Below are 27,909 nucleotides of genomic sequence, written 5' to 3'. Positions count from 1 at the left end.
CAGCTTCTCCAGGGCCGTAATCAGAAGGACCTTGCCAGATGAGCCCACATAAGATAACAGATACTTCCCCCTTCCTCTGCATGCTCATCTCCCTAATCCTGCCGCATTTCCCCCGTTATATCCTCTCACCATCTGACCCATGTATTTGTTTCAGGCTCATCTCTTCATTCTGGAAGGTGAGCGTTACCAGGCCGAGATCTCAGTATGGGTCTGTTATAACCTCTGCTCTCAGAAATATATCTGACATGAACTCAGTGCTCATTCAGTACCAGTTCAAGGAGGAAATGAGTACTTCAGCTTTACTTCTTATATAGATTTATTTGGGGGGCATTATGTGAAGTTGGTAAATGATTACATCCGATAAATGAAAGTCTGCTTGAGATGTGAGCCACTTCCCATGTAATGTAATTCACCAAGAGTTTGCAAAAGACACTCTGGAAGTTATAGGAATAAGGAAATCTAAGCCAATTCGTATCTGTTTTATATTAGATTGAAGACTTTTATTAGTGGTTAAGGCTTTCCGTAGTAAACTGTTTACAAAACTGGCTGTATTTTTCCCTTCTTAGTATGCAGGGGCATTTGTAATGCACCCCATTAAAAGGGACCATCTATTCTATACACTTTTACATGGGGCTACCTTATGACCTGCTTTGACCAATGAAATGTGGCAGAGGTGGCAGGCTAGTTCTGAGTCTACAGTCAAGACACTTTACCCACTTCTGGTCAGTGTCACTGGGAAACCTCTCGCCTTTAGGTACCAAGTCTAGGCCAGCCTCTCACCTTGACAGAAGAGTCATGTGGCACAGATGTACCACTGCTCTAGCCAAAGTACCAACAAATTGCAGAAACAAAGCCTCATAGGTGATTGTCAGCTGGCCACAGACACATGCATGAACTCAGCTTTGAAGAGAATTAACCAAATAGTGAACCACAGAATTATAAGATAAATGCCTGACTGCAGTGTAAGCCACTAAGTTTTAGGAGGATTTGTTACACAGCATAAGCTTACTGATACAGGTATCAAATATTTTTCACTATTGCAATTGAAAAAGACAGTAGGCTAATGGACTGGTTCTTATTTATAAAAAACATCCTTGTTCTAATTCTAGAAAGGAAAAATAGATGAAAAGTCCATTTGAAAGAGTTAAAAGGAGTTATCTAGTGCAGGAAAAATAAAAATCAATATATTTTCCTTATCTTTATTTTTTCTGTCTTTGCCAATATTTTGATTGCAAAGATTTTTTAATGAAACTGAACTTTAAGTAAATTGTTTTAAAAGCTCACATTTCAGTTCTAAATTGCAGATCCTTCTTTTAATAGAAGTGAGAGTTCAATTAGCACTGAAGGTGTGATATGAGTTATAAGCTAATAAAGTTCATCTAACATTCAAGCTTATTACTAAGCCTTGATCAGACATTTTTAAAGTATTACTTCTATTTGACCTTAGCTTTTATTCTTCATTTTTGAGAAGAAGTGATTCTGCACAGCTTCTCAATGTTCCCCTGGATTGAAGCTTGTAATTTAAATGTGTCAATTCTACCCTTACTTTTAGTATATTTTGGTTTTCTCCTTTTTTCTATAGTTTTCCTAGGCAGGGGAAGCAAAGTAACTCTAATTTTCACAAGACTCTAAGTCAGAGTTGAAAAACAAAGATAATTCAAAGGAAGCTGTACCCAGAAAATTCTCCATTGTTATTTAAGGATTAGGTTTTCTAAGCTTCTACTGAGAGTTAAGAAGCCCAGGATTGAGAAAGGAATAGAATGGAGAAGGAAGGAAAAGAAAGCATTAATTCATCTTCTCCAAGAATAACCATGGAAAACAGCGGAAAGAATATGGATGAACAATTCCAGTGTACAATCTGTTCCCAGAAGGTGATAGCAAGTAAAAACGCTGTGGACTTTTGATTCTTGGTGAAGACGGTAATGTCCTTCTGAGGAGGTTCACAAAGGTAGGTGTCAGAGGTACAGAGGCGCCTCGGCATAATCTACACCATGACTGCAGGAACTCACCTCCATGACCCATCATCAGCTTACTTCTGCCAGGCGCTATGGTTTTTCCTCCATCTCATAAACTCAGGCTGCATTCCTGTCTTTTGAGTTATGAGGCTGGCAAAGTTATTTTTTCTTATAGCCACTGAATGTCTAAATAAAAACAACTTTCAAAAGCTGAAAAAACCCCTTATTTTTCTACTTTAAGACCTTGGACTCAATGCCAAATTTAAATAGCTAAGCTCAAGTTTCTTAATTTTTTTAATTAAAAGAATCCAGTGAATTTTCCTTTCTTTGGCTGCTTTAGCCTTTTCTCCTTGTGTTAAGGCAGTGGTCAGAACAACTGCAGTTGCATGAATTCACTGTTTTGTAGAATATTAACAAGTAAAGGGCTGAAGATTTAGCTCAGTGGTTCCACCACCTGCTTCACAAGCACAAGGTCCTGAGTTTGATCCCCCGTATAAAAAAAAAAAAAAAAAAAGTAAATTTTGTGGACCAACAAAGAGAAAGTCCAGGTTATATTCTTAGGGCCTAATAGTTTTTATATAGTGTCTTTTTCTTCTTTTTGTGCCAATAATTATCTTAGAATACCTCCACTCTTTTAATAGCATATTATGGTACGTAGTAACACTGCTGAAGTATCTTTAGCCTGGAGCTCACTCCCATGCCTAGGACAGTGAAAGTCTGGTAAACCGGAAACCTGAAAAGTCAAATGTGGAGCTTTACTTCAGAGAACCTAAGAGATCTAAGGGTCATGGGATACCAGAGGGAGGAAAGAAGTAGAGATTTCTCTTGTTAATGGGATGTGGTTGATATAGAATCAGAAGTGGAACTGATAGGAAATGGTAATAATTGGGGCTTATAAAATCTTTATGAAAATAACCCACTTAGGTTTGGACCCAATAATTGCCTGACTTCCATTTTACGGTTCAAATTGTATGTCCAAAATATTTCCTGGATCCACAGGAAGAATGGTTGTCTTTATTCTCCAAGCTTCTTTGGGACCCACAGGGGCTCCAAAATACTGGTGAGATAAGTAGCTCTTTGATTGTCTCTTTGAGACAAATAACTCTTTGATTATTGAAGAAACTCTGTTCTGGAGTCAGGTAGGGGTTGTTAGGTGGTCTGCCAAACTATCAGTAAAACACTGATATTAAAACAAGGCCACCTTGCTTTAAAAAGCAAAGGCCACGTAACAAGACCTTCTTTGATATTCATATCACGTTACACTGGGATGGGTATCATCAGAAAGCCTCAAGAAACTCTGCAGAAGAAAATGCATTTAAGAGTAGGAGATTTATCAGCTGAATTTTTATTTAATTTGAGAACCTAGCTAACGACTTGAAATAATCATTAAAAATTATTTTATGTCTTCGATACTTCATCTATAGTAAATGTATGCTTAGTAACACATGATTGACATGAGCTAATGTAGAGATTTATATCTTTTTCTAATTTGCTCTTGTTAATGAATTGAGTTCTAAGCTTCATTGCATGTAACGAATTAAAACACATTTAGAAAATTATTGCTGGGTAGTGACAGCAGTTCTTTTTGGCCTTTCTCCAAAACTCGACAAAGAAAAAAACTGGCCAGCATTTACACATTGAAAGAATGAGCTGCCTGATCTTTTCTACTTTGTCCTAGCCAGCTTCTAACCCATTATTCCATCACCTTAACATCACTGCTGTGTCAGACTCTTGCATGAAATACGCTTGCAGGTGCCAGCGACAAAATGGCAGAAGACTGCAGGGCGGGTATCACACGGGCGCTTCTCAATCACTTTTCTTACAATCACACATTTCAGATGCTCAGTTATACATGTTTACGCGTCGCTGTGTTCAGTACTTCACAAAACGCACTGGAAAAGTAGAAGCAAGTGCGTGGGGAGTCATTCCTGGACGAGGTTGAAAAGTGATAACCCAGATTTGTGCCTTTCGAGTTTTGGAATTAGCCGTCGAATTTTCCAACACGTTGGAAAAGGCCAAGTTTCCATTTCACTTGAAAACCTGGCGAAGTGGAGGGCGGTCATTGCATGGCGGTCTGGGTAGAAACCGAGACAGACTCGCTCCAATCTCCCACCACTCGCAGCACAGCTGGCGTCCCTCATCCCTAGACCCACTGGGCCCCTCTGACACTGGAACGCTCGCACTCGGCCTGGCCCCTCGGGTGCATGTGGGAGGAACCCGAGAAACCCTGACCTCCAGTCCACCCTAAGATCGCCGCCGCCCGTCCCTGGTCCCTGCCGTGCGGTGCTCCGAGACGCCGAGTTTGCTTTTACCTCGGTAGTCAAGGCGTTCCTGTGATAGATGGGTTAAACGTCTTTATTTTGATCTCAAATCTGTTGGAAGTTTAAAAAAAAAAAAATCACATAAAGTGATTCAAAGAATAAACCTATTTTATTTTCTTCTTGGGAGGGGAGCATTGCAGATGGAAGCCAGGGCCTTTGCATGGAGCCACTTCCCAGCCGTCCTTTAGCCCACTTTTCAAAATTCGGAGGCAGGGTTTGCTACATCACTAAGTTGCCCGAGCTGGGATTCAGCTTGCAGTCCTCCTGCTTCAGCCGACCGCAGTAGTGAGACTACAGGCACATGCCATCAGCTCCAGCCCGCTCCATCTTCAACACGGAGTACCTCCCTTCAAACAACGGAAGAGGACTTCACACGGGAAGCCTTTCTTTCCTCCCCACTGTACACATCCCCCAGTTCTTTCAAGCACTCCTCATCTGACAGTTTCACATCTAGTTTATGATCAATGAAACGTCACAAGCATCCTTTAATAAAATAGCTGGAAATACATAATACAAAATAAAAATCAAATTGTATGACATCACATTTATTTATATTCTTTCATCTTTATATTCTTTCACCTTTATATTCTTTGACACTTATTTATACTCTTTTATCAGTCTAGTTTGTTGACGTTAAAATTTTTCATTTTGCCCTTGCCTGTAACTTTTTTGGTTCCTGATAAGGTGGATTCTGCCTAGATATTCTCTTACTAGGGTAGAATTGACATAAACGGAGGAACTTGAAAATAAATGGCCCAAGAGGAGAGGCTGGGGTAACTGCTTGTGACAAATTTATGAGAATATCATGAATAAAGCATGACGCTCACAACCTCTGTAACCTCTACCTGTGTTCCAAGTAACTCGAAACCATGAGTAGAATATGATTATAGGATATTTCCTTGGAAGATCTTACATAGATTGTTTCCATGGCCTGATCAATGATAATTAGTCCTGGGGATCTGACTTTTTCCCATTTTCAAAGATAAGAAAAGTAGAGGCAGAAGTAACTGGTTTCATAAAACAAAATCCAGACTACATTTAAAAGGGCCCAGAACTGAGCCAGGCTAAAAATCAAAGACCAGCCCGTGGAGTGTGTTCTCCTGTGGAAGTACTCCTATGGAGAGCATATGTGTGTCCATTCATTTCCTCTTACAGCACACTTGAAAGCTAAGATAGAAATACATAGCACTGGAAACTAAAGTCAATCATCAAGCATTTGCTACAATTGGAAAAATATTTAATAGCATCTGAAATTCAAATAAGAAACATAGTAATGTAATATGTAGATTTTACTGTCTGAAAAATCAGATGTGCATGCCAATTGAAACTGAACACCCTTATTTCTTGATAGGTTAAGCCTTTGCCACATGATCTAGAAATCCCACTCTTAGTTATATATTCAAGAGAAATACAAACATATATCCCACAGGACCTCTACAAGAATATTCTTGGCCACATACATAATAACTAAAAACTGGAAGCAACTCAAATCTACAGTTGAATGGTAGATAAAATATGCCATCTATACAACGGAATGACAGTAAAGATAGGGCATAAATGAGAGGACAAAGATGAGTTTCAAAAACATTACGGTAAGTGAAAGAACCAGACCTCTCATAAAACCACGTATTTTGTGATTCCTTTTATGTGAAATATCTAAAAAAGATAAATCTACAGATAGAGGAGCACCTTAGTGTTTGCCTGGAGTAGCAGGAAGGAGGGATGAAATGGAGATTAACAGTAAATGAGCATGAGAAATCAACATTATGGGAGTAATGAAAATGTGCTAAAACTGATTTATGGTCATAGTCGCACAACCTGAAAAATTCATTATCAAAAATCACTGAACTGTACATCTGCACTGAATTAATTACATGTAAAACATAACTCAATAAGGTTATTAAAGAATAAGAAACTAGACATCCAACACTTTTGCCCAACAACATACTACACAGATGTTGCTTTACCAGGTAAACAGCTGTCCCATTCACAACCAGCAGGGTTCTGGCCACTAAAATTCCAACACAAGCAGGAACTACACAGATAGGGGCTAGTGATTAACCCTGTGATGAGTATTTTTCCTTCTTCAGAACTTCATTGGTAGAAAAGCCTTGGTGGCACGCATGTGGGGGTCTACTTGTTTTCATATACTGAAGTTAGTCAAAGAACAACTGCTTCAAATTTTCCTAGCATACAAGTCTCCCCTGGTAGCAAACTTTTCTAAATAGGCAAATAGGCCAGAGCTCGAAGAATGCCTACCAACCACCTGAAGTTGAATAGGTGGTGTTCAGATCAAACTCTTGTACACTTTCAGATCTGTAATAACAGGCAGAATGCGAGAGGGACTAAGCAAGAAGCAGCATAGTGAGTTCCTTCAGTCTACACTAATTCTACAAAGCAATTTTGACATTCAGTGATGATATTTTCTAAAAGAAACACAAAAGGATATAAAAGTACCTTAGGCCAAGGCAATCCAGGGGGAAAAAGGCGGTTCTTTCTACAAATGTTGGTGGGGCCATTGGAGATCCACATGTAAAAAGATAAATTTAGACCCTTACCTGACATCAGACACAAAATGTGTCTCAAAATGGATCATAGATATATAAATACACAAGCGAAACCATAAAACTCTGACAAAAAACCAGCAGAGTGAATCTATCTTCTAGCTTAATCAAAGATTGTTTAGAGGTGAAATCAACAGCATAAGTGATAAAAGAAAAAATGTACAAACTGGACTGAAAAGTTCTGCACTTAAAAGACACAATTAAGAAGGCAAAAAGGCAATAAACCATTATGAGATTTCATCCCACCCCAATAGGAACTATTATCAAAAAGACAAAAAATAACAAATATTGACAAGGTTGGGGAGAAAAGGGAACTTTTAAACAGTGTTGGTAAGAATGTATCCTAGAAGAGCTACTATGAAAAGTGATATGGAGGTTCCTAAAAAAATGGAAAATAAAACTACCATATGACCCAGCAATCCCACTACTGGGTATATATTTAAAGGAAATTAAATCATTATATCAAAGAGATATCCATATATAAATGTTTACTGCAGAACTGTTCATAATAGCTATGATAGGGAATCAATGTTAAATACAGCAATGAACTGATACAAATGTAATATATGTAAAATGTAAACTAAATAGAAACATTGATGAAACTGAAGGACATGTTAAGGAAATTAGAAAAGCACAGAAAGACAAATATCACATATTCTCACTCATTTATGGTAGTTAAAATTGATCATATAGAAATAAAGAGTAGAGTAGAACACAATAGAAACTACAAAGGATGGGGGAGAGGGTGAACACTGGGTATCAGATACGGTAGGGGAACTAGTTCCAATACCCATAGTGCAGTAGGATAACTACAGACTATAACACTTTATCACACATTTCAAAATAAGTACAGGAGATTTTGAAGGTTCACAACATACAGAATTGATATTTGATGATATGGAAATACTAATTACCCAGATGTGATCATAATACATTGCACACATGCATCAAATTATAATACTATATCCCATAAATATGTACAAATATTATGAGTCAATTAAAAAAATTTTTAAAGTAAAGACAAATCATAGAAGAAAATATTTTTGTACCATATATCTGATAAGAGACTCACACCCAGAATGTGTAAAGAGCCTAAAGTAGAACACAAAACTACATAGACAAAAATACAACTGAAAATAACAAAAAAAGTAAGTAGGTTTTGCACAAAATAATGAGCATATGAAAAGATGAGCATATGAAAAGATGTTTAAAATCATTAAAGAAAGACAAAGTATTTTATTTAACATCAAAGAGAGCAGCAATAATAAATAAATAGGCAATCAGTATTGGCTATGATATAGATAAATCAGAATGCTCACCCCATTGCTGGTGGGAAGGTAAAATGATGCAGTCACTCTGGAAAACAGGTGACAGTTTCATAAAACAATTAAACCTAAATTCACTGTATAATGTGGAAATCCCACACTCAGTCTCCACTGAGAAGAAATGAAGCCACACGTCCACACCACCGTTTGTGTGACAGAGGACACAGCAGGTTTACTCACAACCCAGGAAGATACAGTGTCCAACAGCCAATGAAGAAAGGAAAAGTGGCATAGTCACACAAGTGAACATTATCTGGAAACAAAGAGAAAGGAACTACTGACACACAGCGTGGGGATGGGCTCAAAAACTTTGCTCCATGTGAAAGAAGCAAGATGCAAAAGGCCACTAATTACACGATTACAATGATATGAAATACACAGAAAACACAACGCTATAGATTTAGAAAACACATTGATTGAGGTTAGGCTTGGAGTGAGAGAAATGTTCTAAAATTGGGTTATGACAATGATTACATAATTTTGTGAAGGAACTAAAAACCTTTAAATTGGTACTTAAAAAAGTGAACTTATAGTATATGAGTTATACCTCAATAAAGCTATTAAAGTAAGATACATTAGGTCAGTTTTTAAAAAATCAGTGAAAGGGGAAGAAAAAACAAACAAACCATCAAAAATTTCCTGAAAAACTACTGACTCTGTGAAACAGAAGATGGCTTTAGAAAAGTTGTATTTTAACAAGACAACAACGATGACCTCTATGAAGCAACAAGGTCACGAGAAGATTAAACTCTGAACACTAAGGAACTTCCAGAAATAAGAAAAGTCAAAAATTCAGTGCAAGAGTTAAATTTTGCACTGTCTTTGAAAAGCACAATCGACACGGGAAAACTGATGATATTGAGAACCACAGACAAAGAGAAAAATGCCAAAAAAGTGAAAGGATGAGAAGCTAGCAGTAAGAACTATGAACTGAGGAAACGCTAGAAGAAAAAAGAGAGCACACGTGATTATTAATTCTATCTCATGAGAAAGTTTTTGTGAGATTAAATAAATGAATAAATGTTACTTTTCAGAATGAAGGGCTTGTGCCTGCTGGACATATGATAAGGATTTCTTAACTGGGCATTCTCCTTTAGCCCCCACTCCATTCCTGACTCCTTCTCAGCACCGCTCTCTGCCCTGGGAAGCTGGCCACACACTGCATTACCCAGCCCCGCTCTGCTCTTGACCCTTGGTCAGAATTTAGCCAACAGATGGCACTGGCAGGATGTTAGGGATGGGAGATGGAGGAGAGATAGGCTGGGGTCTTTCTCACTCTCTGTTTTCAACATCACATGCAAGGCATGGATAAACCCTTTCGCACGACAGACCCCAGTGGGAGACCCTGGTCCATGGGGCAGACCACACTGTCCCCGGCAACACCATTTCCTCACTCTGCATCTAGAGGTGGTGATGGCTTCCAGAGTTGCCAGTCTTCTCCAGATGCCTCCCCAGCCCTCTTTTGTCCTCTTAATCCTGCCCACACCACTGCCAGTAATCTCTCTTCATTTGAACCATCCTGGGAGAATTCTCTTTCCAATTGGGGAACCCTGATTGATACAAAGCATAGAGAAAAATGCCCATAAACACAGAGAAAATAATTTGACCTACAAATGAATCCAAGTCAGACTAACAGCACACTTGTCCGCTACAAAATGAAAGAGTTAAGAGATAAGGGAACAAAATAAATAGTGTAAGAAGAAAACTTTTGACTCTATAGTTCCTTTATTATCTTTCTCTGTGAAGTTAATGAAAGGCTATTTTTTAAAGGCCATCAGCTCAGAAAATATAATGTCTATAAAATTTTCCTGAAAAAAAAGGTAACAGCATTATCCAATCAAAGATTATTAAAAACTACAGTTCAGAAAATTATAACTATTACATATAGAAATTGAGTCTATTAAATTGTTTATATGACCATTGCATTGTATATGAAAACACAAGATACTTTTAAAATTGAAACTATGCACTGGAATAATGAACAACAATACTAAGAATCTTAGTCTATAATATATTAAATTAATAAGACCAGTGTATAGTATAAGGGGCTGGACTAACTGAAACAAAATTTAATTCCTTGTTTCTTTTCTAATTTTAGCAATTGGGTAAAACTGAAAATCACATATATGTTACAAATAAGCACCTTAAAGTTAAGAATAGCAGAATGAAAAAAGAGGGTAACAACCTCCAGAATCATTACAGGACATAATAATTTCAATTTAGCTATACTTTTACATAAATGAATCCAATAGGTATATTTTATCCTTGAAAGATAATACTTTCCATATAACAGGTCTTCCTAAGTATATATAAATGGACTCACTTGTTAAAATGATATGAAAACTTTTCCTCCTTATGCAGAGAGATGGAGATAGAACTACATAACCAAAGAACTAGTTGTTTATTATATATCTGGATACAATAAACAACAGGACTGTCCAATTATTCCTACTATTAATTCAGGTTCTTGGCCAATGTAATGGCAAGGAATTATTTCTTTGTGAAGAAGAAGAAAAAATAGCATAGTTAATTTTATTAACCATTTACCCTCTAACTAACTGACTAGACAAATTGGAAATAACTGAGTGAGGCAGCAAATGAGTATGGAAAACTTTAAATTTTTAATTTTAAGTGCTTCTAAACTGATCTGTGCTGAATATAAATGGCGCCATTAAGTGAAATATAAAAGTATAAAATGAAAAATGTCAGGAGAGAAGCTAAATGTCATCTTCAAATGTCATTCACCATCTGGAGAAAGGTCAGTTTAACTGACCCTGAAATGCAAAAGTGAAACTAGAACAGAAACGTCAAATAAATAATTACTTTCCTCTAAAATTCAGTCTAAAAGTTTAAAATCATCACAACGTGAATTTTCCATTTGGAAAATACTTGCCAATACTGCATTCTGTGTTTACTTGAAAGTATTACAAATATTAAAAAATATTTAAAAAACAAAGGAACAGGGCCGAGGATTTAGCTCAGTGGTTCCACCACCTGCCTTGCAAGCGCAAGGTCATGAATTCCATCCCTGGTACCAAAAAACCAAAACAAAACAAAAGAAACAAAGGAACCAAGTACATTCTAATAAGGACCCAAGGATGAGATTCTTTGAAAACAAACTTATCTCCTTAAAAACCTTTCTTTTAGCCCCAGCATTTATTGGTATTTTTTGTATGTATCATTGTATGAATTGTGTCAATTAAACAGAAATATGGTTCTTAAATTCAGGAAGTTTAGTACTTACACATGCAATCAATAAAAGCACAACCTGAAGTATCTCGTGTGTTAATACATTTGATCTGAGGAAAAACTCTCTTCGCTATGTTCTTCATGAAGAATGTTCATAGAGCAGCCAGGTAGGAGAAAGACATTTTATCAAACAAATCAACACCATCAGCCCTGTTGATGACTTCAGGGCCAGACAGTACAGCTGGATGGTTGGTCTACCTGTTATCCCAAATATTCACAACTGTGAGCTAAAGGATGGTGGAACAGATGGTAAGAAACTATTACTTTGTGAAAGAAAGGAAAAATAACGTAATTTTACTAACCACTTACCCCTCTGATTAATGAACTAGACATAGTGGAAGAAGGACTGAGAGACAGGAGGAGATAGAATAGCTTTATGATGAAGTAATATGTAAAGAAGGACTTCAGAGAGTAATGAACATTCACAGGAAAAGAGAAAGCAGAGGCATTTCAAAGAGCTGTATAAAATAACTGGAGTCCTAGCTATGCTTAGAAATTCACCCTTACAGACTTCAAAATTCTTTCTAGGGCCAGGGAATTAGCTCAGTGGCACTGTGCCTGCCTCACAAGTGCAAGGTCCTGAGTTTGATCCCCAGTACTGGAAAAAAAAATTCTTTCTAGAGTTAAGTCCGAATCAGCTAACCCCGGACTATGTGATAAGAACAAGAAAACAACACTCAATACAGCAGCTTACTGTTTACAAAGGACTTTCACACAGATTGTCTCATGTTATACCTGTGAGTAGACTGGATAGGAAAAAATTTTCCTTTAGGAGGAGACTGGGTATTAACTATTAAGGGGACTGTCTGAAACAATGCAGCTCTGACATTTGTAAAAAGAGGAGAAAGAATAATTAGACCCGAAAACACTATTAGTCCTATGTTTCTAGTGTTTGCTCCAACAATGTCCTTTCTGTGAAATGCAGCAGATTTCTTTTGCTGCTGCACAGCGTGGAAGTCTCCTCCCACTGCTTGCTCAAAGGCTCAGCCTAGAGGCTCAGGACTTGAAAGCCTGGGTGTATTAGGGTTCCCAAAGGAGCGGCCATCTGCAGTTCAGGAAGAAGATGGAGAGGGCGTGGAGGAGCAGCCTAACTCCTAGCACTGAGGCTGCACACCACTGGCCAGTGGAGACTGCTCACCTGAGGAGGACAGCCTGGCTGCGGCCTGGTGTGTCTGCTTTCCTGGTGATTATACCCCCTCAGGCCTTCATCTCGGAGGTGAAACAGCCAGCAGATAATTATTCCTAAGTGACAGTGCAGCGACTCGGACATACCCAGCCTGCAACCCTGGTGGTCGCTGAGCAACTGCAGTCCTGGGATAGCAGTCGATGTCTCTCCAGCCACATTAACCGCTGAAGCACCAAGGCTAATTCAATCAGAATCTCTGGGAAAGGCACAGCCTGCACTTCACATTTCTCACCAAAGGACACCAGACCTTAGGCCGCAGAGCTGCCACCTGTGACCGGGCTGTCCTCTTGTTCTTGCGTTCCTGACCTGCTCGCTCTTCAGAAGACCTAGGGCTTCTGCGGGATAACAGGGACTGGAGAGCAGCGAGGTAGAGCACTCAGTTTCTGGAAGGCAGTGGCCTCAGGGACTTGCACCTCTGGAAGTGGGTGAGGCTGGCACCACCATCTGCCCTTTTCTTGTTCTGTGTCTACTGCACTGTGCATCATGCATGCAGAATCCTGGTGCTGAGTCACTTGTCCTTTTATTCTGAGGCAAAACACGTCATCTAATTATTGAGCATTCTGTATTCAAAACTACTTACTGTTCTTCAGCTTTGGGCCAGGCTCTGTTCTGGTTGTTGGAAACACAATGATGAATATGGCTGACCCACTCCTTAGTCTAGCACAGGAAAAAAATTAAATGTGTGTGTGTAAAATATACATAAATTAAGTATGATATACCAGTTATACTCCAGAAGAGATGATCTAATTGCCTACATGCTGGGCATGGAACTGGATGTTGAGGATGTTTACAGTCTATGAAACTTGTAAGGATTTCCTGAAATGATGAACATCAAAATATTTGGTACAGTAATGTGTAAGTGTAGGAATTTTCAAAGTACAACCTTTAAAGTCTGATTTTTCTACCAGAAAATAATTAACATGTGGGAAGATAAGATCATACCCATGGTGGCCTCAGCTATTGTCCCTAACACGTACATGTGTATATGGTTAATACATGTTTAGCCAAAGTTTATAGGTTTTTAGCCGTATGTAAAAGGCAGAAACAAAGACAGGTGTTATTTCCTGCCAGCGCCAGGGCAAGGCCCTTCTCAGGCAGCCAAGGGTGGATGGGAGGGGGGAGTGGCAGAGAACAGTGGTAATTACCAACAAAAGCCTCAAGGCACCAGGTAGGCACTGAGGTCCCCACTACACCCTCAGAGTCCCTGAAGGAGGGGACTGGGTTTTTAATGGGGATTGGTTTTCTGTGCAGTTTACATCTGTCACACATACAAAGACCAGGTAACCCTAAAGAGAACTTCATGATGCTTTTGGAAATGTAAAGACTTGAAAGGTCAAAGCCATGAAAGTCGTAGGGTCCTGAAAATCCACTTTAATAATACCAAGATGCAAATGTTGGTGTTCACAGGAGGACTGGTGCTCATGAACTCAGGCAGCACACCCTCTGGGTGGAGGGCTGGTGGCCTGGCAGGGACAGCGAGCAGGAGCAGATTTCACTCCAGAGAACAGAAGGGTTAAGGAACACACCTCACTTAGAGTACCGAGGTGCCAGCTCGAAACACTACTGGTTTGTTTAGTGGAAAAGATGGTGAGTTCTTTGGTTATACACTGGCTTTGTGGCTTCCTAGAGGAGGGCTAAGGTCACAGAGCTGCGACTCAGCTTGTGAGGAAGGCTCCACTCATCCTCTGCCCTACACATGAGGTCTTCTGACTTCCACAGCATGGAACCAGGCCGTGAATGCTGAGCAGTAACACACAGAGGCCAGGGAAGGCCTCACAGTTCTGAGAGTCCTTGGGTTGGACCCTCAGCCGGTACAGACTGGGAATTCAAAGCAAAGCTGTGATACCTGCATCTTTACATCCTCTGTGGTATCTTTGTGGCCACACTAAAGCAGGTATGAAATCACAGTTCAGCAAATATCTGTTATCAAAATATATAAAAAAATAATTACAGTAATAAAACTGAACAGAGATGGCAACTGACAAAACAGAAAATGAAATCTTATTAGGACTTTGGAAATGTTGAGTTTAATTTCTCCATTTATAAACAAAAAAAAACCTGAGGGCTATAAATTTCAATTTATTTGCTGAAAGCCACAGGAAATGACAGGTGAAGTCTCAGACCCACGACATAAGCACTTTCTAATAAATCAGTCAAATTCTTGGCTAATGAAAGAAAGTCTTAATTTCATTTTCTGTAAAGAATGTATTTCCTAGCTCGTTGATTATATCGATGAGAACTGACAGGCGGAAGGCTCTCTTGTCTGTGTTGGTTGCCATGTAAAAGCTGCTTACAGCTGTCAGCATTCACTGCTCTGTACCATCTTCAGAGGCTCCACACCACAGCTCTGCCTCTGTATCTGGCTGTATCTGGGAAATAACTCCTTCCAACATTTTGACTGTTACTCAACTCAGAGCTGCTTCATAACAATGGCTATCCTTCTGATTACTTTTTCCTTGATCTTTCCAGAACTTTTACTTGACCTAATTTCTAACCCTTCGGTCGGTCAACTGTTTTATAATTTTATTATGAACCATTTCTGATGACATTTGAAGGTAGGTTGGATACAGAAGTCAGGGAAATAAGCAACCCTTCAAGAACTCTAAGAAACTGCCCTGGAGATATTTAAACCTGCTGACCTCTCAAGGACGGATCCTTCTCAGTTCAGCCTAGAGTCCTTGGAACATGTCAAGTGGAGACCAGAGTTGGAAACTTAGCTTCGATAAATAGGATACATCAGCAAGTGCAACAGAAATTTAAATATACACCCAAGGAACAATGAAGCCCATTATATGACAAACATTGAAATCAATAGATATTTTAGATAGGAAGTGGAAATGTACTCACAAGCACTTGTTTAATCAGGTAAAACCTATAGTTTTATAGCGCTTTATAGTTTCATGAATACAAAGCTCAAAATTTCAGCCAAGAGACTCCCAGAATCTGGTCAACTATGTGGGGTTGTATAATGCTGACCTGTATTTTTATGTAGATAGCCAGAAATTTGAAGTTTATAATAAAGGTTGAACATATATCACAAAATAATTCATCAAGTTTTGAGCTGTGTGTGACATCTCGCTTCAGCTGGGGGCTTGTCCTCTGACTGAGTCTTAGTCAAGTCTTTGGGAATCACTTCAGGGTGCATATAGGTACATATGCAATCTCACTTACAAAACCCTGTAAAGCTTACAATTCCCAAATAAATTCATCTTTAAAAATTCATTCAGAATACAGGATAACTTCTTAAAAGAAAGACAAAGTTTCCAATGCATCCCTGGCACACTCTTCCTTTTTAATTTAGACCTTATTACTGCTACCTACATATTAAACAAATCATTGGCTCTAGATAATATGACTAAAGTAATAGTGTCTAGCCAATACATTTAAAAATAATGGTCATTTAATTTTAAAATGGCAATGACTACTCTTCCGTTTTCAAATTTTAATAAACTACCAGAACCAGGAGAAAATACTGCACACCAAAGAATTCCCCACTCAAACTTTCCCCTCACAGATTTACCACTCAGCATCTCTTCTCTGTACTTAATAACTTAGATAAACATGGCCTATCAAAATCAAGTGTAGTTATGATCAGACCTTGACTTTATACAAGAAAATAAATAGGTAATCGCAAACATGGAGGGTAAGAATTTGTCTAATATTCTGTCTGTATCATGTAAACAGAGTTTCAGTATATTAAAAATAGACACTATTGTTAAAATTTATAATGCTAATTATTTTTGTGTTCTAGAAGGAAAGTTCACCATGATAGATAAGCTGTATTAAGCAAGTGCACAGAAAATTAAAGTCCCAAGATAAACGGTGCTCCTGCAGCAGTCAGTTATGAGCCCTCTAGAGCAAAGAGTGGAAAAAGTTAAGAAAATTATTTTCTTTGAGTGCTCTTATGTAAGGGTGAGGGAGGAGACAAAACAAAGAATACAGATTCTGAAGTGGAGAATCTGATAAGCAGTTCTCATCTGCATCTCTCCCCTTTCCCCTTAGTCCTCTGCCGGCAACTTCTTTTTCCAAGTGTCCGTCATCAACTCCTCTACAAGCACCAGACTGGGAAAGTGACAGGAGAGGACCCCACCTTCCTGAAGAACTCAGAGTGTTTCAAAGCTCTGAAAATAAAATTCCCTCCTACACCAGCAGAATTGAAAGGGGCAGTGACCCTCAACCTAACTCACTCAACCCCGAAAACGCATTCTACACAGCCTCTTTCACATCTCACTTCATCATATTTGTACATAAACCCATCCTGGCACTCAAAGAGCTATTTGCTGTTTCCATGAAATAGCTTGTACAGAAACCTCCAACTCACTGGTCATTTGTGCTGCTGGAAGACAGAATATCGTTTCCCCCAGGTTATAGACGGTACAGGCATTTTTCAGCATCAGGAAAGCATACTGCTAGTAGCAACCAGTGTTTTATAATTGCTATGAGAATGCTATTAAATTTGAAGGCAGCATCCTAAGAGGTCTCTCTTGTTTGCAGTTGGCAGAATATCGGCTGTTTCAATACAAGGAATGGACTGCAGAAGCTGAAACTAATTACCTCCATCCTGCCTCTACTCGGTTCCCCTGTTCCCGGCTGTCTACCCCACCCTCTCAGGGGGAGAAGATGAGCATATGGATATGAGCAGATGCACAGGACTTCATGTAGCCACTGGCCCTGAGAGCAATTGGTCAATACCCTGGAAGCTAGTTAAAGCCTTAGTAAACGGTTCCAAACTCTCACAGATGGTCTATTGGTCCCAGTGGGGCTGTTGAACATCTATGACTCCACACAAGGAACTAAAATCTTGGAAACAGAAGACTGTTTCTCTTCAGTGTGTTCTATTTAACATTTATGGTTTACTCACTAATCAACTAGTCTTTTCTTCATAATGGAGAGCTTAGCCTTTTCTATTTTTCTCTACTGGTAGAATGACAAAAAGGGGTTGCATTCCATGTAGTTTACACTCAAGAAGGATTTGAATGTTTTAATTTTACAACCAAGGAAGCACATAGTTAATAATGTCTACTCCATAAAATAAGCCAGTTGCCCCTGCAGTTGAGTTTTAATATTTACTTTTTAAGAGGGTAACAAAGTTACCATTAAAGAATCTTATTTGAATGAAATATTTCTGATTTCTGTACATTTTTAACTACCTTTAATACTTCTGATAATTTCCTAAACACTATGAAAGTCGACATCAAATAGATGCCAGAAATTTTTTAAATTTTTCCTGTTTACATTTAGTATTCTTCAGATCTTTATATTCCACTCCCCCTCGACCTTGCTGTTTTCATCCACACCTCCACTTATTTTCTATTGCTACTTTTTAAAAATAAAAAAACTGCTTTAAAAGTTGATGTACGATGTTCATGGTCCTAAATGCCCTATGTATTTGTGCTTATATTCTCTAATCAGGCACTGGAGTTCAGCTATGGAAACTCTGAGAGAATGTAAAGTGCCTCTTTGGCTTGAACGTGTGGCCTGGTGCTGGAACAGCATTTTCCCAGCCCTGAGCTACAAATCCTGAAGAGTCACACGGAAGTGTGTGGGGAACAGAATCAAGGAAATGCATCTGTCCAGTGATTCTCCTGACGACATTCCCAGGTTCCTGCCCTTCCTTCTGGTAGACTTAGTATTTTGGCTTTTATCTTAAGATGGGAGTGGTCCCATCTATCTGACTAATCGACAGTTGATCTGAACATTTCCTGCTTTCCAAGATATATAAATGAAAATCAGAAAACTCTCATGCCATTCTTTTTTTTCTTGGTACCGGGAATTGAACTCGGGACCTTGTGCCTTTGAGGCAGGCGGCAGAACCACTGAGCTAAATCCCCAGCCCCTCTTATGCCATTCCTAAATATGACTTTCCAGATATCCACTTGAAAAATATCCACATGACACCAAATCACAGGAAGGACAGGGAAGTAAAAATGATTAAGATGCAATATGTGTAGGTACCAATCCCACCATGATGAATGTAATTATTATATATCACAAACATTTACTAATAAATAAATGAAGCTAAAACCAGAAATAGTTCAATAGCTATTTCTGTGGGTTGAATGATGTTTACCCTTCCCACCTTGCTCACCAAATTCCTGTGTTGGTGTCCCAACTTCCAATCTTTCAGAACAAGACCTCAGTTGGATACTGGTTCTTTGGAGAGGTAATCATGTTATAGTGAAGCCATCAATGTGGGCCTCGTCTAGTATGGCCGATGTTCTTACAAGAAGCAAAATTTGGAAGCAGACAGCTCCTACTAGAATGCCATATGAACACAGAGAATGCCATCCACAAGCCAAGGAGAGGCACTCTTCTCAAAGCCCACAAAGAAACCACCTGTTGAAATCTTGATTTTGGACTCCCACCCTCCAAAACAATGAGAAAATGATCCACCGCTTAAGCACCTGAATCTTTGGTGCTCTGTTAGACCAGCACTAGTTAACTAATGCAGCTACCTACTTTTCATTTTTTTCCTCCTAGAAACAAAACATACAATTTTTCACACTCTTTAAGCTGTACATTATTGTTGAAGATAATATATACTTATCTATATCTGTTTCATATTTGATTTCTTTAATTTAAAAAATTATGCTGCTCTTTAAATGGCAATGTCTTGGATTTCATGACAAAAGTGCATAGTAGCTGGACAGGTTGAGAATCATTTGAAACAGGGTTTACAATTTCCAACCAAATAAACAGAGGTAAACGAAGTTAGAAGGCTTTTAAGGTTACTGGGGAAGATGGTCACGCAGTTCTCGTCTCCCTGTTTTTCTACTGTAACTCAGAAGTACCCTTAAATAGTAGCCAAGGATCACGTATCACTAAAATGACTTTCGCTATTTTCCCGATAAAAAGGTATTCAAAGTCAGGATAATATAAACAGACACTAAGATCACAAAATTGTTCACTGAAACCATGTTCTACAAAGTCTTTATAGTTACATATTCCTGATCAGACTGTAGAAATTGCCACTGCTACATGGTAGACATTCTGTACCATTCTGAGGTAGGCACAGAAATTACAAGTGGCTCAAGATCTCAGCCCACAGAAAAGTAAGAATTTTCTTTAGAATTTTGCATATCTAACCAGAGGAAATTGTTTAGAAGGCCACGTGTGTGTTTGTCTATTCTCAACAAGAGTTTTTACAAGTTGTACTGTACATACTCAAGTAGTTTTCAAAGAAAACATTGCTTTAACGCAAATTCAATTAATATTTATTATCTATTGATATTAGATCTTTTCCATTTCTTTTCTTCTCTAAATATTTTCTGTGATCTTTAGTTTACTCTTTGAGAAAGTGAATAAAGTAGGAATCTTCAAACAGTTTGCATGAAGGAAAGAACTTTGCTTTACCTCAAAGGATAGGACTAAGATGAATTGGCTTAAGTCACAACTAAACAGATTTCAACTCAAAACAAAGTCTTTAAACAGAGCCATGGCATGACAGAATCGGAAGAAGATCTTCGGAGTTAGTCACTAGTGACATTCTAGGCATGAGTTATCCAGGGGCCTTGGTAACAGAGACACTGCAGGCAATGGTCCAGTGGTCCGGCAGAACCATGGCCACCACACCCTGTCTGTTCTAGAAGTGCATGGTTCTGTGATCTGAGTGGTAATCCCATAAATCTCTACCCTCTGCTAACATCAGGCTCATTCCTTTGTACTCTTGACAACCTTTGCATGTGGTATGCTGTGTAATTTACTTAACCAGCATACATTTAGATAACCCAAGGTCAGAACATCAGTCACAGTTCACAGTACGTTAAACTAGAGGCAAGGCTCAAGTTAAAATTTTGCTACTCATTTGTTAGTATTAAATGATATTTAGTGGTCCCTCAAGTTACCGGCCTGACATATAAACAACTTGGATTAATGTGGTTAATGGAATAATTTGTTCTCTATAGCACGTACCCAGGTAAACATCCAGATCTTAGCTGTTCTGACATACAACCAACTTGAATTACAACCCGCCCTCTGGAACTGATTGAGTTTGTAAGTCAAGGGTCCACTGTATTTGTTACTACATGGGGTAAGAACCAGAATTGTCTTACAATTATAAAATAAAACAAAATTATTTTAGCCGTCATATTTCCTGGAATTCTTTTCTAAAGAGCTAAAAAAAATGCAGTACATCATAACACAATCAAATACTAACCTCTTTCATTTTTTCCAGTTCATTCTGTAAGGCTTGCTTTGCAATTTCAACTTCTATAAGCTGCTGCCTGAGTTTCTCATTTTCATCTTCTGTTGTTGTTCTCTTTTCCTCCACATTTTCCAGTTCATGGTGAAGTCTCACAGATACATCCTTGGCAACCTAAAACAGTGTTTGTAACAATAAAACATTCTTATTCACAGTGACAGTAGTAGAGCCAGCAGTTACACAGTGCTTACTGAGTTCAGCCAGGGTCCCAAGTGCTTCGCATATACACCATTCATGTGTATCGGCCAATTACACTCACAGCAACTCCAAGAGATTGGGCCCTGTACTTATTTCTGTATTATAGAGGAAGTTAAGTCTGAGAGGGGAAGTAACATGCTTCAAGTCTCAGCAGCTAAGGGGTCTGGCTTTAGATTTTGTTCTCTCAGCGTCTGTGCTACCCAATGGCAATAAACATTCTGCTGCATTGTAACACGTCGTGAGAAATCATACCTGTCCCCTCTAATTCTACAAGAAAGATAAGAGGTAGATGCTTCCGTTGTTGTTTGCATTAAAGAACAGAAGAAAGAAGTTTTGTCCAGTGGAGTTGTGTGGCTTAAATTTTCATCTTAAAACTAGAATTCTATGTATTGAAATTTAGGAAACACTTTAGTCCCTGAGATTAATTATTTTTAATAACTGTGCATTTTTGTCCCAAATTTTGAGATTATCTTGAAAATTGTAGGGTTTGGAACAGAAGTGGAGCATTCTGGTATACAGGCTCAGGACATGAGCTATCTCAGACTGAGGGGACAGTAAGTCTGGCTACTCCTAGCGGTCTTCCATGAGTGGACACACGGTCTGTGTAAAAAGTGCCACTCCTGCACCTGAAAGATGGTCCCATTAATAATTTCTACCTTATAATTTTCTTTGAAATTATATGAGATAATAATGTATACAACAGTGCTTGCCATAGTGCCTAGTACATTACAGGTACGTAACAGCAACAAATGTTAGGAAATGGGAAAAATAAGACGATAATGACTTTCATAGAATACTCATAGCTCTTTAAAGCAAATACAGGGTCATTCCATCTTCTCTTTATATTTTGATGAAGTTAATACAATTGAGGTCCATTTGATTGTCTACAGAGGTGAATTTAACACCCAATTTGCATGGTCAGTGCATCTGCCTGTAGCCAGAGTGAACTTGAGAACACACTCACCCTATCTATTAATGCTTGTTAAGGCTGAGATTTCTCCCGTGGGAGGGATTCTTAAGGAGCAACCTTCTTCTGCTTCACTCTACCTTTACTTCTCCAGATAAGCTATAACTTGGACAGCATTTTCCTTTCCGGGAGTTACTGAAGTGGTTAAGGATAGGAAAGAGTGTGTGGGTGGGCAGGGGAGGCGGAAGGAACTGTAACTCCGACAGAGCAGTACTGCTCCTATTCCGGGGGTCCGTGCCTGTGCTCCCGCGCCCATCGCACCTGGCCTCCCCGCAAAGGCCCGCGCTTGACGCCCACCTGGCTGGGCCTCGCCCTTGGGGCTCCCCAGTAGCTGGCGCCCCTGCCACCACTTCCGGAAGAGCCCGGGTCACTTGAAGGAGCGCCCCACCCCGCCCACCTCTGCTCTCCCCCACACACGGTTCTCTCCACGTACCATGAATGCCCGCTGCACCCCCACCTGGCAGTCCCGCCCGGGTTCCCCTCTTTCGTGATCAGCGCTGAGGAAAGCCGTGAGCCGAAAGCTCTTGGCGGGCACCTCTGCCGGAGGAGCCCTGGCCCCACGCTTCCCTCGCGACACCCCGCGCCCCCGCGCGCACCTTGAGGTCCTGCTCCAGGCTGCGCAGCAGCTCCCCGTCGATCTCGCCGGTCTGCGCGTAGCGCAGCCGCTTTCGCTCGGCCTTGCGGAGGCGGTACTGCAGGATCCGGCAGTTCTTGTTGGCCCTCTCCAACTCGTGGCGCATTTCCTGCAGCTGACAAGCGTCCTCCTCGAAGAAAGTGTCCCTCATCTCGTCCATTTCGGTTCTCAGCTCATCGATCTCGTTCTGGGCCGGTGACAGGGCCGGGTCTGCGGTCAGACTGGCTTCCGGCCCCTCCACACGGCGCGCACCCCCGTCCCAACTCGGAACTTTTTTCTTGGGGAGGGGGGTTGCATGCGACAGGAGTGACAAGGTGCCGAAAGGAGAACTAGACAAACGGGCCCCATCGGGCCTTTGCCTGGGCCCCGCTCGGCTCGCCCTCGCAGACGCAGGACAGGCCGGGATCGGAGCAGGAAGGCCCAGCTCGGGCTTTCAGAGAAAGCAGGCTCTGTTTCCCACCCCGACCAGGCCCCGCGCTCCCCACGCCCATCCCCACTCCGGCCCAGCGGTCAGCAGCGCCGCGCCCGCACCGGACACGCCCTGGCCCCCGCCCGGCGCTCCGCGCAGGTCGCCCTCACCTTGAGCGTCTCGTTCTCCTCCCGCAGCTTCTCCATCTCCTCCTGCAGCTCCTCCTGCTCCTGGGGCCGCCGCGCCTGCGAGGCGGGGGTCGCCGCAGCCTGCAGGGTTCCCGCGCCCGCGCCGCCCTCCGCGCCCTGCTGGGGGCCCTCGGTCGCCGCCGCCATGGGGGACGCGGCGGGGTCGGCGAGGGGCTCGCACAGGCCCGGGGCGCCGGCCACAGGGGACCCCCGGCTGCCGCCGCCGTTCTTCGTGTGCATCTGAGCCGCGGCGGCCGCCGCTCGCTCCCTCTTGAGGTGGAACTGGATGAGCTCAGACTGCAGGCATCCCTCCTTCCAGCAGCTGCCGCCGCCGCCCGCCGCCACGCCGCCGCCGGAGCTCCTGCCGCCGCCCGGGCCCGGGGCTCTGCCGCTCGCCGCGATGGGTGACGACGCGGCCGGCCCCTCCGCGCCGCCGCCCCTCGGCGCCGCGCGCGCGCCTCGCCCTCGCCAGCCCCTGGGCGGTGCCGCCTGCGCCGCGCCCCCCTCGCGCTCCCCCGGGCCGCCGGCTCCGCCTCCTTCCCGGTCCCCACCGCCTCCTTCCGCAGGCGGAGGGGGCTCCCCGACTCTCGGGGGCGCCGGCTCCGGCTCCCGCGCGGGCTCCTCGGGCGGCGCGGGCCTCCTGGGGCCCCCAGGGGCCGGGGGCGCGCAGGGCGCCGCTTCAGCACCCGCCGCGGGCTGGACAGCGCCCGGGACGGCGCCTTTGGGCGCGGGCGGCACCGCCCTCTCCGCCCCGCCTCCTCCCCGGGGCCCGGCCGCGGGCGCCGCGCGGCCCCCAGCCTTGCTCCCTGGCGGGGGCAGCGGCTGCGGCCGGGCCGAGCTGGGTTTGGCGCCGCCGCCCGCAGGCGACCTGGTGGCCGCGGCCGTCTGCCGGAGAGAACCGTCCCTGGGCCTGGCCGGTGACTGGGCTCGCGGCTGCTTCCGGGTGCTGCCCTCCGGGTGCAGGCGAGGCTCGGGGGCGGCGGAGGCAGCCGGAGCTGCGCTGGCGGCGGGGGCAGCGCCCCCGATCGGTGGCTGACTCATGGGTGTCCGGGAAGAACCTACCGGATGCCTTTGGAATCGTCCATCTCTACATCATCCTCTTCCCCGCTCACCGCCACCAACCTTCCTTTCTAAGCTGGGGCAGAAACAAAAGAAGAGAGGCGCGCACTGAGTCCGCATTGCTACAGAGCTGGGCGAGAGAAGCCCCCGAAGCAGAGCGTTGCCAGCTGCTTTGACTTTAGGAATACGAGGGAAACGTGAGTCGATTCTCATTTTCCCCGAGGTGGCGCTGTCTCCATCTCACTCTAAATCAGCAAAAGGACGGATCGGAAATAACCTGAACCTCCCTCCTCAAGACATCAGGTTTGGGAAAGCGTGAGTGAGACGCAGGGCGAGAAAGGAAAGGCTGGGAAGGGAGACAGAAAACAAAAGAGGAAAATGTCGAGGAGCGGCTGCAGAATCCAAAGGAGACACCCACAAATTGTAATTGGCAAACCTCCACTTTTTCAACTTTTGCTTTCCTTGCCATCAAATCTGTATTTAAAGCCCGGTTCAGTGCACAAAGTTTTATGTAATTAGTATTCTCATGCGTCTATTATAGAAAAAAGCATTATGAAGCAGGTTCCTAGCAAAGTCTCCCATGAATAAATGACTTTTTTCTCCAAATCCAACCTCTACTGTTTTCAGAGCACTGTACCCAGTTTTCTGTAGAATAGGCCCGAAAAAAATATAAATGATGAAACACTTTAAGTCAACCTCAGTTTCAAGAAAATAATGGCAATAGAAATTATCTGTATGATTTAGTCATTCACGACCTCAAAGAGATTTGTTTCTAGCTTTTAAAAATACTTTTGGAAAAGTTGAGGGATGGTTCTTAAGTTCCAGGGGATGACTTTTTTTCTACTCTTAGTCTGTTGTGTAGTTTTTGGGACTCGGTTGACTTTTAATGTAATTGCAAGCTGGAAAAACATGTTCATCCTCAAGCATCTTAGGCCACGTAGGCTAGGCTGGCCTGCCTGTGACCAGACCACTCTTCCCCCTGTGACGTGTGCTGCAGCTTCTCTCCTGGTGGTTAAGAGCAGTTTCTATTGTGTAGCTTTCCAAGGTAAATCCATCCCTGGTTTCTTTAGTCTGGAAAACAGCGAGCTACTCTGTCCTGGATTTTTCTTCCTAGTGATCCAATTACTCAGCTAGACAATTTGGTGTCTTTTCATTGGGAATATTATTTCTCTCTGAAGCACTAAAAGGGCATGACTAGGCATAAAGCTCTGAAAAAAAAAATCCCTCCCCCTTTCAGGAGATTTAACTGCTGATCGCTTTACTTGGGTTCCTCCAGTTATTTTAAGCATGCAGTCATTTCTCGTTTTGTAAGTAATCTATTACCACTGCCACCACCACCACTACCACTACTACTACTACTACTACTACTACTACTACTACTACTAAATTCACCTCCTCCTTTCTGGGATCTCCTTCCAACTCACCTTGGAATATAAAGACCAAGAAAGGAGACTTCTTCACAGGGGAGAAGAGTGGCCTGTTAACTTTCTGCACTTCCTGGAGGCAGAATACTAACTGGAGTGTCTGAGCCAGTCAATCAGCACGGGTCAGACCCGACTACAATATGTTGCCAATGTAAAACCAGTTTTGTTTTTAATTAGACAGAGCCATTCCAGAGGCGAGAAGCATCCTAGAGTGCTTCAGCTTGGCCAGGCAGCTGGAACCCTAAGAACGCTCTTGCTTGGGAAACCGGGCCACAACCAAAGGCGCCTGGCTGCTGTCACGTGGTTCCCACAAAGTGACAAGACCCCGCGTCTCTTCCCGGCTTCCCCTTTGGAAACTGCCACCCGAGCAACCCTGGCCTGGTCCAAATCGACAGCGAACCTCAAATTTTATCTGCCGGCCAACCCACCCCGTTTCTCATCCCCTTTGGAATCCGGGTCCGCTCACTTCTCAGCCGAGGCGGTGTCTCCAAGAAGTGGATGCGAATCAAAAGCGCCTGCTCGCCGACGCTCCGGAGGGAGCCCGCGCGTGGCTGCCGAGCCTGTCGGAGTTCAGGAAAGCTCGGCCGCGTGATGGTGAAGCTACGCTGGACTTTCTGCCCGAGCCGGACCCGGGGCCGGGAGCCACGCCCGGGCTGGGAGCGCGCAGCGGCGTCGAAGTCCGGCTCCTGTCGCCCGCGATGGGCAGGAGAGGCCCGGAGCTCCCCCTCGGCTCGGGCGCGTTGGTTCTCTGCGAAGCCGGCCTCGGGTCGGATCAGCCTCCACCAGTTACATTCGCGCTCTTCCTCGGCCCGGGGCTCGGGACGCGGCTGGGCGCGGGGCGGCTCCCGAGCTCCCTTTGTTCGCCCGCGGCGCCGCCCCCTCCCCAGCCCGGGCGGGGTCTTCGGGCGCCGCTTCTACGCGGAGCTCGCCCGCCAGCCACGTCCCGCAGACAAAGGGCTCCCGAGAGCCCGGGGCTACCGGGCGCAGACGAGAGGACACGCCTTCCGAGCACCGCGCCCCGCTAGCCCGGGCGCCGCTTTCCGCTTTCCTCCCCTTCTCCGCGTGGCGGAAATGCGAGCGCAGGCTGCGCCCAGTTTGTGCTGGGGAGCGCGCGAGCAGCAGGGGCCAGGAAGAATGCGTCTGTAAAGCGGCAGTGCCCACGAGAGGGCAGGTGTGCGTTTGCAGTTTGCAATGAACCGCACGGTTGCACAGTAATTTTTTAAAACGCACGTGAAATTTCCTCTTTTTTCTTCCAGTTCTCTCCTTTGTATTTCCGGAGAAGCATGGGCGCTTCCCTCCCACCCCCAAGAATTCCTTTGTGAGTTAGAAGAAAGAGAGAGAGAGAGAGAGAGAGAGAGAGAGAGAGAGAGAGAGAGAGAGAGAGGAAGTCTGTTTTGGAAGGGGTATTTTTTAGAAATTAAAGTTCATTTACTTTAGTATGGTGGTTTTGTAAAGAAGAGGAGAGAAATATCTTGAAACAATACTAATTGTTTATGCTAACATGGATTTCAGTGTAAAAGATTCTGTTTTCCAAATCTTGCATTAAAAAAAAAAGAAATAAAGACAATTTGGGAGTAGTTGGCATGCAAGCAATCATCATAGCAAAATAGAAGCATGTTAAATGCCCGGTGATTGATATCTCTAGCAATATAAGACACAAATATGATCACAATCATTTCCTGTTGCAAAGTGCTTAAAGATAGTGTATAGGTGGCACTGTCCAAGGTACTGAGGCCGCACGGAAAAATCAAGAAATTGTCTCTCTCCCGGGAAGGCTCAAACTACTGCTGAGAACTGAGAAAACTGATGTAATTTCCTTGTTATTTTTCAAACACTTTTAGAAGGAGAAAAAGTGACATCTTTGGCATTTAAAATGAAAAGCTCAAACACTGACAAGCATACCAAAAAGAAAGGCCAAAAAACCAAGTGAAAACATAACCACAAGTTGTTTTGAATTTATATTAGGCATTTTAAAATTATCTACTCACACTTGAGCTGTCATACACTTAAGTAATATCAAGATTCAAAGTCTCATTCAATCAAAGGGGATATATTGAGTAAAAATATTTTTCAGATTAATCTTTACAAATGAAACACTGATATTGTAAAAATAGTTTAAGGACCCAAAGCATAGCTGGTCTTGCTTCTCTAAGAGCACATACCTTGTTCAGGCATTCCCTTTCGAGTTTTTCCTAAGGGAATAATATTTATTTCAGTGCAACTGCTAACT

General features: G+C 42.6%; 1 protein-coding gene across 2 annotated transcripts in view; it reads right to left on the bottom strand.

Annotated features, from left to right (window-relative positions):
- Positions 1–26,303, bottom strand: part of Mtcl3 (MTCL family member 3) — a 38,272-nt gene extending 11,969 nt beyond the window's left edge. Inside the window, exons 1-4 of one of the 2 annotated variants that reach the window (XM_087190145.1) lie at positions 26,146–26,303; positions 23,179–24,331; positions 22,562–22,786; positions 20,756–20,914 (exon numbers count right to left, since the gene is read on the bottom strand). In XM_087190145.1, the coding sequence (XP_087046271.1) occupies positions 20,756–20,914; positions 22,562–22,786; positions 23,179–24,237 (1,443 nt within the window). In that variant the 5' untranslated portion in view covers positions 24,238–24,331; positions 26,146–26,303. Of the gene's footprint in view, positions 1–20,755; positions 20,915–22,561; positions 22,787–23,178; positions 24,924–26,145 lie in introns of those variants that run through there. The other variant, XM_087190144.1, reaches the window with a different exon arrangement.
- Between the last annotated feature and the right edge of the window lie 1,606 nt (positions 26,304–27,909).

Source organism: Heterocephalus glaber, unplaced genomic scaffold, assembly GCF_053883595.1.
Source record: "Heterocephalus glaber isolate CG9 unplaced genomic scaffold, H.glaber_assembly_v1.0 deba00001550, whole genome shotgun sequence".
Taxonomy (NCBI): Eukaryota; Metazoa; Chordata; class Mammalia; order Rodentia; family Bathyergidae; genus Heterocephalus; species Heterocephalus glaber.
The sequence above is the reverse complement of the archived record's forward strand: the minus strand, read 5'-3'. Positions and strand labels throughout refer to the sequence as shown.